At 42.1% G+C, this 12,457-nt stretch overlaps 1 protein-coding gene across 10 annotated transcripts in view; it reads left to right on the forward strand.

Moving 5' to 3' along the window:
* Positions 1 to 12,457, forward strand: part of DYNC1I1 (dynein cytoplasmic 1 intermediate chain 1) — a 188,348-nt gene that overhangs the window by 110,466 nt on the left and 65,425 nt on the right. For all 10 annotated transcript variants that reach the window (XR_011093777.1, XR_011093776.1, XR_011093778.1 and 7 more), the window contains one exon: positions 4,598 to 4,723. Coding sequence is in view for 6 of the 10 variants with exons in the window: in XM_068674001.1 (XP_068530102.1) it covers positions 4,598 to 4,723 (126 nt within the window). In the remaining 4 variants the exon portion in view is untranslated. The remainder of the gene's footprint in view (positions 1 to 4,597; positions 4,724 to 12,457) is intronic.

Genomic DNA, 12,457 nt, shown 5'->3' on the forward strand with positions numbered 1-12,457 from the left:
AATAATAATAATATACATAATAATATATAAAAATAAAAATAAGGAGGAATATATGTTAACATACTAAATATATTTTAATATACTAAATATATGTTTTAATATACTAAAACCCAAAATATGAACAACTGAACAACTTTGACAGTTGTTCAGTCCATGACCAACATGAAAAGGCTGAAAAACCATCTTTCTAAAAATGTTGGGTCCTCTCTCCAAGCTGTGGGAGACAGGACTGCAGCTGCCCAGGCAGCACGCTACAGTAACGTGCCTGGAAGGTTTCCAGGTTCTGTGCGCTGCAAAGCACTGTCATACTGCAAACTAAGACTAAAGAGCTGCTTAAGCTTCCCAAAACCAGCACAGCCACATCAGCAGGGCACAGAGATCAGGTTAATTAGTTACTCCACTGGAGAGCTGGTGTTAGTACGCACACATTACCACAGGTCGTAGTTTGACCGAATGTCAAATTCATTTGGTCACAGTTTCTCTCCAGCTGCTGTCATCCTCTCTGCATCATCCCTGTCGGCCTGTTCCTAGGTGCCAGCCTGGAGCATAGCAGATGGTTTCCTTGGGGAGGAACCCAGGGAGCTCCAGGGTCCTTAGCATAGAGCTAAGGGCAAGCTTTGCTTAGCCTAATTGTGGAAGAAGTTGCTCTTTCTGCACCCTGTTAGATATGCCTGGGGACAAGGAGGGTGTTTAAGGCCACGTATGAGCTGAGTAGCACAGTGATTCTTCATCTGTCACTCTCTCCTTCCCTGTGAAATGGCAGCTGGGCTCCTTCCATCATCCTGGGAGCTTCTCAGGGTTGGTAGCAGTGGACTGTATAAAGGAGGTGGCAGGACAGAAGCGTAAGCATTGCTGTTGTGCTGAGCAGGCCTCGCAGTCTGACTGTGGTTGTGTGCACAGCAGCCAGCTGCAGACTCTTCAGTGTTTAGAGTCTGCTTGTGACATCCAGCTCACGCCCCGTGTGCGAAATGAACGATTTACCCCTTTGCTTTCATACAAAATATCAGCTTAACAACAGGTATGCGCTGGTGTGATGTGGGTGGCCTTTAAGCACATATGGATTTCCACAGAAATCAAATATAAGCCTGAGGAAACACTTATCTTAGGTTGTTCACTTGTTCAGGGGCTGGAAATTACATGGAATTCTTATCTGATATTTTCCTAACAGGCAGCTCGTACTGTATTCCCAGGGCAGCAAGAAAAAAAGCCGCCTCAGAAGAGCACTGCCAAATGTAATTGCTCAGCCCCTGGGGCACACAGGCATGTTCTGCTTCCCACCTCTTTGTTCCCGGGTGGCCCCTCCTGCCTTCCCCTCCGTTAACTCCTCACACTCAGCTCCTCAGCACCCTACGGGGGCTTCTCCACCATGAGGGCTCCCGCACGCCGGGGGCTCCTCCACACCACCCCGTGCCAGCCTGGGAGGAGGCACCACGACTTCTCCTGCCTGCTTCGAGGTGTGCAGTGGTATTTCACCTAACCACCAGCTCCTCTTCTCGCACACGCTGCAGGCCGCGGCTGTGTCCAGTTTGCCAAAGGACAGCTTGAATAATCATGGGAACGGCCGAGCGCATTGCTCAATTTTCTGCGATACAACTGCTGCTGCAAAACACCCCGGAGGCGAATAGAAACTTAATCAAACAAAGGAGCTTGATGCATTGATTAAACAAGTTTTTCTGTTCCGAGTCACATGTAAAATATGGCCCTGAACATGTGGGATCATTCATACCATTAAAGCTGACCCACCAGCCCCTTGATTCTTTTGCAGAGCAAAGGGAAAATGGGCGAAATCCTTCATCAAGGATCTAAGGGAAAGGCCCAGCAGAGCGAGTGTAAACAGAGCGTGGGAACACCTTGCTTTGTCTGCGAGGAGGTAACTGAGCTTGCCTAAAGTCAGAAAAGCCGCAGCCGCGGGGTTATTGCCGTGTCCCTCTCGACTCGCAGGCAGCAGCCTTGACTGCTTTTTCACACAGCATCATTCCCACGCCGCTCTCAGCTCTCAGTGGCAGGACAGACAGGCACCCAGTGAGGAGCAGAAAGCTCTAAGTGCAAGCTGATTGAGAAAAGCATTGAGGTTGCGTTGCCAGCATGGATTTGTGGTGCTGCACTTGGCTCTGTTTCTGTAAAGCAGAAAGCTCCTCAGTGCTACTTCCCAGCTAGGTATGACCCCACCGTCTGCGTGGAGTTGAAACTGCATTTCCAGTCCGATGCATAAACTGTGATTGCGAAACCTACCGGCAAGATTTGAGTCAGTGAGCACCTGAACGTGCTCGGTAAACTCTCTAGAGGCATGAACAAGCCCCAGAGTGCCTGGAAAGTGGTGCTTCAGACCTGGTCACACAGCCTGGCTGGCTGCTGGTGGCAGGGCTTGTCGCTTCTGCCTGCCAGGGTCACTGCTCCTTCGAAACCGTGGGCTCAGCTGCTGGCGCCAATGGTAGCTGACCTGCTTGGTAAAAATGAGATGCACTGGCACAAGCCTTCTGCGCACGCTGTTTACTTGGACCGGGGCCAGGCTGGGATGAGAAAGTTCAAAGAAGGAGCTAAGCTGACTGTTCTGAAGTGGTTGCAATCCCCGTCGTGGGAGAGAAGAGGGTGCCCAGATGGGGTGAGAGCAGTGGGGGGCAGGCTGGCAGGGAGGCGTCTGGAGAGGTTTACCAGCAGGTGTGGGATTGAACCACTCTCAGGTCTCCCTCAGTTCTGGAGGAGGGAGAAGAGGTAGTTGGTCTGGTGCATGCTCCAAATCCCATACAAGCTGTTTGGGTGCCCTTATGAGCTGTGCCACCAGCCAGGGTCTGGTGGGATCTAGGTACCTCTCAGTCAGAGCCCCCTTTTTCTAAAAAGGGGACGAGGCAGCTTTGGTGGCCACATGCTGTTGCTGGTTCTCCCACCCATGGGTCTGGAACCTGGCTCAGGTCTTACAGGGAACGATGACTTTGAATAGAAAAATCATCGGCTCCGTGATGTATTATCCATGGAAGCGTACCCGAAGTGGGAAAGAAGAGCTGCTGATGGCAAAAATTACAGCTGCACGCATTATTTCATCCAAATGGATTTTGAGATCAGAGGGTGCCCAACCGCACTGATAATGATATAAAGGGGCTTTTGTAATATCTAAGATGCCTGGTGTGGACCAAATTCATAGCTCCCGGTAGCACCACTGGCAATTCCTTTGTCCCGCTTCCTCTACATCTACCAGCTGCATGGTTCCTCTGTGAAGTGGGGAATGGTTTGGCAGGAATTTACCTGGGAAAGTCAGAGAAAATGATTTGCAGGCATCATTGTGAAATTTTGAGGGGAAGCATTCCTAGTTTACAAGAGGAGAGTGTGGGTCCTGTGAGCATGGGCTGCTGGCTTATTAGCCTGCCAGATCCATGTGCTCTGCTCCAAATGTGACATAAGGTCCACTGCTATGTGTGGATTATTTAGAGGGAAGGACAGAGGTTACCAGAGGTGCGGAGTGTCAGAAATACAGGAAACTGGGCGCTGTTGTACCAGCAGAAAGTAACTGTTTTGTTTTAGGGGGCAAAGTGTTATGTCTTTGCTGCTGGGAGCTGAAAAGGGGACTTGAAGTATACGAAAAGAGCCCAGAATATACTGCAGAAGTGCCCGTTGTGCAGAAGGCTGTGAAATGTGCATAATGTAAGCCCTTTCTGCCAAGTTTAAACATGATTTTGTCTTAGCAAATGTTTCAGCAGGATTAGGTTAGGCTGTGTGGGACAGAATCCCAGTGTAACTATCATCAAGTCAATGGTATTCTAGGAGTGATACTTCAGACTTGCTGTTCTTTTACTAGTTTTGTTTGTGGTCTTTCAAAACAGCACAAGGTCATCAACAGAGCATGAAATACTGATGTTTCATATATGATATCACGTGTGTATATATGTATATATAAACAGCAAATACATATGTGTGGTGCATATCTGCTTATGTACATCAGTAGATAATGGCTGTACAAGAAAATACGGATCTGATTTTGCAACAGTCTTACTAAGTCAGTGGAATTTGAGGTCACCCTGTGCTTTATCAGATGTCCTCAGCATCTTGCAAAATTGAGCTTCTGTGAGGAAAATGTTTTGTTTTGCTCAAGAAGAGCTTTTAAGTCTTTATGTATAAGTGAATTGGAGGAGTGCATAGTGAAATAAGAACTAATAGTTCTCAGGGATGCTGAAGAATTGTGAATTTCAGAATAAGAGCAAGCCAGTGCTGTACTCATACTGGTTTTGTTACCAAAATCAATTAAGACAATGGTTTGTCCCTGAAGAAATGCTTAAGCAAATTGCTCAAACCTTCAAATTTTTTCCTCTTAACCAAATTCCTTGCTTTGCTTTCCCTTTATGAATATCCTTTTAGTTGTCTTTTCTGAGAATTATCTACAGAAAATAATGTTGCCTTTGTGGTATGTGAGAATAACTGCAAGGAACAGGGGCTTTAAGGACATCAGGGACCAGCAAAATAGAAAAACAAAATGTAGCTAAATCGTACGTATTATAATTAAAACCAGATATTCCATATGTAGTGTGAGATTATTTCTTTCTCATCTGATTTTGCACAGCTTCATCATCCAGCTTATTTCATTCTCTTTTCCTTTTTTTTTTTCTAGTACCCTGAGTTGATGGTTGCATCTTATAACAATAATGAAGATGCTCCACATGAGCCTGATGGGGTAGCCTTGGTATGGAACATGAAGTTCAAGAAAACCACACCAGAATATGTTTTCCATTGTCAGGTAAGACGGAGGAAGCCATTAATTTCACGCTAGACAAAACGGAGTTTACTACATGGCGCATCTGCCCACTGTTTATACGAAGAGGTTGAAGTTAAAAATAAGCATTTTTGGAAAAAGTACAAGTGGCAGTCCAGTGTTTTTAGAAGGCATCCAGCCCTCTTTAACAATGCTGCAAGCCTGTCAGGGACTGCGTGTCATTCTTTGTCTATTTAAAACAGTCCCTAAGAGATTTAGTTTATAAAACCCTTGCACTTATGAAGTAACTGTGGTGTACCACTTCCTCATCCAGGCAGCAACATATGCTTTCCCACCCACGTTAGCTTCCTCGCATCCTCTGTACTCCAAGCTGCCTACTGTTGCCTTGGCTCTGCTCAATATCATGTTTTGCCTGTAAAATTCCTAAGCACAATGTGCATTTCTGGGCATGCGTCTTACAGCTTGATGAAAACTGTCTCAATTACAAGGATTACTCCACCAATTCCTGTTTGACTGTCCTTTAGGTTAGCAAACCAGTGTTTCCCTTCACTCAGTGGTACTTTATGACCATGCTGTTTTGGAAGTCTGTAAACAATTCAAAAATAGTTGGATGTTTTATTTTTTTAGGTCTTTTAATTCTCTTTTGCCACTGCTTTTCTGTGTGAAGTGGTACAACCTGATATTGACAGAAATGTTCTGCTCATTGGCTCTATCTCCATCAAGCTATCCAAATGGTGGAGCAGGGCTTGGGCCAAATTTCCAGCCTCTTTATTAATATCCTTCTGTGGTAATTAAATACAGGACAGTGGCATTCAAAACACCATATGGAAAAGTTTCAGCAAGTAAAACTTAACAATCAGAGATTAGTAAAATGCAGATTATACTGCGGTAAAAATTGCTTCTCTTGGAAGGATATGTATTACCTGGCTAATTGTGTAAGCTAAGTGTCATTTTACATTCAAGGACCAAACATCTTTTTGAACTAAGTTTATGTTTGGACTTGGGTACATTATCAGATGTAACATAGTGGGAGGGAGTTGCTGGAATTGAAGTTACTGCTTCAACCCGATTAAGTAACCTTTAATTCTGGGCATGTTTTTCTAATTTGCTATACTGAAAAACAACTTCACAAGGAGTCTAGGCCTGCATAGCAAATATGCCATACAGATTTATATACATATATATATGTGTGTGTGTGTGTGTGTGTAATACCTTTGAAATGAGAACTTGCATTTTTCTGGATATCATATTCAGCAGACTGATGTGTTCTTTCAGACTGCTTAAGATCTTAGCTCAGATCCCATCCTCAAATTCTTCTAGGATGTACATGCAGCTTACTGTTTTAAACAAAATATTTAGGTGAAGAGATCACCCATTGTTGTTTTGGAAGAATAATTCTTGAACTAGACTGATTTTGTAAGTTAATAATCAGATTCAGGGTAGCCCTACTGCCTACACAAAAGGGAGATTGACTACAAACATAACAATATGTTCTGTTAATTAAAAATTCTATCTAGTTTTAAAAGCTGGTGCACTTAAACAAGGGAAGACATGGCTCACTAAATTGAACTGAGATACTGAGACAAGCTGTACTCTCTATTAGAAAAGCACACATACGGCAAAGTGATGGGTAGAGGTTTGGATTTGTCGGGCTTCTGTGTAATTCCTCTATTAAGTTGCGTGTCCTGAATTTTAGCATGAGAACCATAAAGCATGTGAATTTTGAGACACATGTGGCACTGTGCTTTCTACACATGTGGCACACATGGCACCATGCATCCTGGACTAATCATATTTCAGTGTAATGAAATCAGTTCTTGTGTTCATGGGAAATATTTCTTTTCTTGGTCAAACTCTCCTTAGCTAATTTGCTTTATGAGTTCATTAGGAGCTGGAACCATGTTTGAATTACCATTATCAGGCTTCTGACATGGAATATCTTCTGCATCTCCGTATGGATGGGATTACCTGCATGAGATTAAATGGGGAAGCAAAATGCATTGAGTGTTGGTCTCTTGAACAAAGGCTTTGTGCTAACTGACTCAGATGGAAAATGAGAAAAAAATATCTTAGCCCAAAGTTATTCAGTTATTCTGTTAGTTAGTGGAAACCAACTGTATCATTAGTTAGCCCCATGTCATTTATATTACTATTTTGCAAGAGAAACATTCCATCGATTCAGTCATTTCTCTAGGTCTTCTGTGAGACATGCCCGATTTTTCTTTAGCAATACATGACTTTTAACAGTCCAGCCCAGCAGCTGTGATGAACATGCACATTATTGTTACAGCTAGGTTGCACAGGTATGACAAACACACATTACGTTTAGCACATTTACGCAATAGATCTCTGGTTTCTTTTCCAAAGAGTTTCTATAAAAATGTGGTCTGAATAAACACTATGTGAATGTGACTAATCTTTGCCTTTCAGTTCTTGGGCTCAGAGTGAGATACAAACAAGTAGGAAGTCATTTCAGATGTGACATGTGGAGGAACTTCACCCCTTCTGTGAAGCCAAATCAATAAAAAGGTTTATGAAGCCATTTCTCAAAAAGGTCTAAGAAATTCTACCACACGAGTTCTGGTAACATCAATAGGAAAAGATACGTGAAACACCTCTGGACAGTTAAAGAGTTGGGTGAACTTCAGCAGATAAAAATTTAGGTAATTTTACTTCCTTGTGCACATTTAGTGAATTCTTGAATCTAGGGACCATAATGTTCTTTTTGTGTTTCCTGGGATATTACAAAGATTTAAACAAGTTGATTACCAAGGGATGTCTTCATTTTCTTTAACTCTCCCTGACTTACTGTAGTGTTACATAGGATTATTGAAAATGTCATAATCAGACCAACAGACAGGCTTTTCTAATGCCTTCATTGAAAGTTGCTAGAACCTACAGGCTTCTACTGAAGTTATCTATCAGCCATGTCAGGCAATGATACAAAAATCTATTGATGATGATAGGTTTTTTCCTAACTCTAGTCAGCAAAATGATTGATTTCAGTCTTTAAATGTGAGGGATGATGTATTCTCCAAATGTTTATCTTAGCTGTTGTCAATAATGATGTTACTGTTACAAAATTCTTGCCCAATTTGAAGTCAGATCGGGCTCATTAATGCTGCGTAGGTGGTAGTAAATTTCGTAGTGCTACAATATGCTGTGCCACAAATACTGGCTTTAATTCTAGTTAGTATGTATTAAGGGAAAAAATTACTATCAGCCAACTGGACTTGTTTATCTTACTCATTAATTCATGTGAATTGTCATATGATCTATCAAATCCTTTCTAAACAAAACAGTCCTATTGGTTTCTACTCTTTCATCTTGTGGAATATTTCCTTTCTTCTTCTACTTCTACTCATTTTATTTTTGCCCTTCTTCAGCTTTTTATATTTCTACTTTACCCAGTGATGTGTTGCCAGTATTTTAGCTGGGACTCCCACAGATTTTTTCCTCTATAGCTCATCGTACATCTCTTTACCACAGGGTTAGAAATGGGAAAGCAAGGAAGAGTGCGGGATTGGGCAATTTGTTCATTTGTTTTCCTATGCAAGCAAAAAAATGTTGTCTCGGAAGCATAATCAAAGTAGAAGGGTGATATCATTTGCCAAAGGAATGGATGCTCGATGCTTTCCCTAGGTAGCAAGGAATAAATTGAGCATGTCATTAATGCTGCAGAGTGCAGACTGGGAATTTCCTTGTAGGGAAAAGTCAGGGATGTCCTCTTCCCGCACGCTGGAGCATCACAAACTCTTGGTGTAATGCAGTGCATTCCAAAAGCAAAAACCAACCCTTTCAGAAGCACTTTATGAAACCCTGTGGATGAGTCATGCCTGGTTGGGTTGGTTTGGCAGTATCCAGAGAGGCAATGAATTCCAGCAAAGACATGGAAATCACATTGACTCTCCCTCCGTTTGGTGGGAGAATTTTAAGCAGTAGTTCACACTGCTTCTCTCAGCTACTGTTGGTCTGCGTTGAGATGAGGGTGACGAAAATAGTATGGCAGGGTTATTGATGATATGACTCAACATGTGCTCAATCCTATATCAATTTATGCAATGCACGAGGCTGGCCTGGGGTGTGATTGTTCCTGTACTACTAGTTGATAGAAGAACTTACTCTCTTAGTAAGTGCTTACATGTCCCTTTTGTGTTTTTTTTTTTCCCTAGAAATAAAATAAAATAAAAATTTACATTAGCCATTGATTATGGGGATTATTTGCAGTACAGTGCTCCTTGTTTATGTACTACCGGTCATCTCCTCCCATGATGTTGCTCCAATTTCCTGGGAGGCTGATCTAAGCCAAACTTTCTAAGCCAAACTGTCCTAAAATATCTAAAAGTTTGCATCAACATCTCTGGTGGAGTGAGGCAAATGAGAACTCCGTCTGTCTTTGCCCTGAAAAGACTAGCTGAAGTTTGAGCTATTATACTCTCCCTCTTGGCAGGGCCTATAAGCATGGGTACAGCGCTGCTGTTATACCAGATTTGCTAGCTTTTGGGTTAGAGCTGGTCTGCTGGGATGGAAGACAAAAGAGAAAGAAATAATCAGTGGTTCTAGGGGACTGTAAGGTATTAGAAACCATTTCCTTTCTTCTGGAGCTGAAGAGGGGTTATTAAAGTTGGCTGAGGTATCTGGACCTCAGCTTCGAACATCCATCACTTCGTAGAAGGAGGGGTAGAGCAATGCAGCTGAAGACATTTGTGTCATGCAAATAAACCAATTTGAATCTTACTTTTTCATGTGGAGGACTCTGCATTCTGTTTGGAAAGGTTAATGAGCCCTGCTTTCTTACAACCACTGTGATGCTGGAAGCGACAAGAAAAAGAATAAAAGACTACATCATTTTGATTTATTTTATATTATTTCCTGATATATTAATTTCCTCCTTCTCAGCTATGTCTTTTGCAAATGTCTCTAAAGTGCAGTGAGAAGTACAAAGCTGACACTTAGAAGTAACTCCATTCAGCGTATTTTTGAGGAAGGAGAGCATATGTGAAGTAGCTTTCATTTAAGGAAGCAGTAACCATTTAAGAGCTCTCTCAAGGAGTCAGATCGACTTTTAGCATAATCACAAAAAGATTTCAGCAGTATATCACTTTTAATAGCTGCAGCTATTTCTGTCCTTTTCCTAAAACGCCATGCAGTCAGATTTACTTGGTTGGTTCCATCTCATTACTAAACTGTCAGGGCTTTTTTTTTTTTTTTTTTTTTTTTTTTTGTGGTATATGGGACTTGTGTTTTCTATTTTAATTTCAAGAAAAGCTGTCCATGCTTGGAAAATATTGGTGGATTGGGTACAGAAATCAGCCACTCAACCGCACCACAAAATGTTTCATTCTCCCCTGGCTTTTTTGTAGTGGCTTCTATACACTGTCATTAAGTTATGTGTTTGACCACTCTTCATTGCTTATGCTGGTGTGGTCTTTCCCTTTTCAACTGAATGGATGGAGTCAGAAATGTGTATCTTAGAATTAGATGCACTGAGGTAAGCGAAGGGCTGTATTTAGTGGCTGATATTGGCCAGAGTTGCCTTTTTTTTTCCTGATTTGGTTCCTTTGTTGTTGTCTGCTCTTTCAAAATCAACATAAATTCCTTCAGATGTGCTTTTTGCTCCAGCAGCCTGCCTCCTAAAGGTGCTGAGTGCCCAAATCCACGAGGCTCGTGTGTGGAGCAGGCTGAGGTAACAGCATGTATGACTAATATCCTCCTTTTCCTCTAGCCCTTGAGTTTCCTTCTCTGTGGAGGCCAAGCCAGAGGTCAGTCCCTCCGCAACTCTAAAATTATGAAAGTATTACAACAAATATAATTGTTAAGGGGGTATGCTTGGAATATTTAAAACCTAAGGATTTTTCGTGATAATTATATTGGTGTTTTTCCACAAAGATTTACTCAGTTTGTTCCTGCTACCTACGTTTCATGTGGGATTTAGATGCCTTTGGAAAGACGCTACTTTGGAAAAGGCTTTTTCATCAACAAACGTTTACAGAGGAGAAGTGGGTTTGATGAATTATCACTGAAACTTGGTACACAGTAGGAGAACAAGAATCAATGGAAGAAAAGAGGTTCAGATTGTGTGTAAGCAAAAACTCTTTCCCCATGGGGACAGTCAAGCACTGAAGCAGGTAGTCCAGAGGTTGTGCAGCCTCCACTGTTGTCTCTTCAAGGCTGGATGAAGCCCAGAGCAACTTGGTCTGATCTCACAGCTGACCCTGCTTTGTGCAGGATGTTGGACTAGAGATCTCCTGAGATATTTTTTAAGCCGAATTATCCTGTGAGCCTATGATCCTAAACGTGAAGTGCAATCTGCCTGGTTTTGTAGCAGTTCTCTGGTAAGTTGACCTCTGAATGTCTGCCTGTGAAGATGCTGGGACACCTCTCATCCTGGTAGTGCTCCAGGGCCCAGGGGTCCAAATTTGGTGGAGAATTTCTGTAATACATACCAAAAAGAGTTGAAAATGGAATCAAGCTTCTTCATAGATACAGAAGGGTTTTTTTTATTTTATTTTGTTTTGTTTTGTTTTCCATTTCATTACCTGCTGTGCACTGTTGGTAGGATGACTTTTGTAGAGCTCTTATCTGCCTGTTCTGCAAAACACATCGTTGCTGTTACACTCGTGTCCACAGTCATCAGCACACTGTAATAATTCATACAGATGAATAGGTGCACCATTTTGCATTTAAATTTTGGAAAATTTCTAACTGTCCTGTTGGGAAGAATGGTTTTAACTACAGCTAGTGATAGAAAGATATATTTATTCTTACTTTAAAGAATAAAAATAAGAACAAGAAATATTTGTTCTTATTTTATTTTTTCTCTGTCCTGTTGTGTTTGTCCAGACTGGAACACAGGAGGGAAGAGCAGAGTTTGTGCTGTGAGGATTTCAGTAAACAAGAGCCCACGTTTGTCCTCTTAGGCTTTTGTTTTAGGTTCTTCCTCCTGTTTTCAGCTCATTGGAGTTTACACCACTTCTAGCCTTTGGTGATTAAAAATAACTATTGTTTGGCCTGAGATTGCTGTTCCAGTACTTGTAGAGAGATTGTGTGTGAGTCAGTAGAAGTTACACCCACACAACCAAAGGATGAATGTAGTCTTTGGAAAAAGCTTCTCATGCTCTCAGGTGAGAGAAGAGAGTTGCCTTCAGCCAGTATGTAGAGGAGCCAAACAGGACTAAACATACAAGAGAGAGTCTCCTGTCTCCCAGATGCTACTGCACTCAGAGACATCACTGGGGGAGGACAGAAAAGAAGCTGGAAGTGTATGTTCTGTCCTGGGTGCCACAGTCTTATCCAGTCCTGAGATCGCCAGCACGAAATGCCCCAGGTGAGCCCTGAGTCCTGCTTTATTGCTGAAATGCTACAGCTGTTAATGGGGTATCTGCTGGCATGTGCAGCTCAAGAAAAAGCATGCTGTGTTTTCCATGTAGCCTTTTAATACTAATCTCTCTTAAAACTGACTTTGTTTCCACACAAAACCAAATCTTAGTATTTTTCATAGCAGGAGTGGGAGAAGGAAACCTTTTTTGGAGAGAAGCTAAGCATCAGTATTTAGATAGAAGGGATGTGAATTGGGCCCACAGAGTTGTGTGCCTTCCCTTGGATTCACCTTTATCTTTCCTAACCCTTAGCAAAGCTGTTTCTTCCATGATGACTTTGATCTATTGTTATCTTGTGCAGAAAAGCAACACTCCCATCAAAGCCAGTGTGTGAATTATAACAACATAATTGTATGCCATATCCCATCAGTCTGTGAAA

The sequence above is a fragment of the Anas acuta genome, chromosome 2 (assembly GCF_963932015.1).
Source record: "Anas acuta chromosome 2, bAnaAcu1.1, whole genome shotgun sequence".
Classification (NCBI taxonomy): Eukaryota; Metazoa; Chordata; class Aves; order Anseriformes; family Anatidae; genus Anas; species Anas acuta.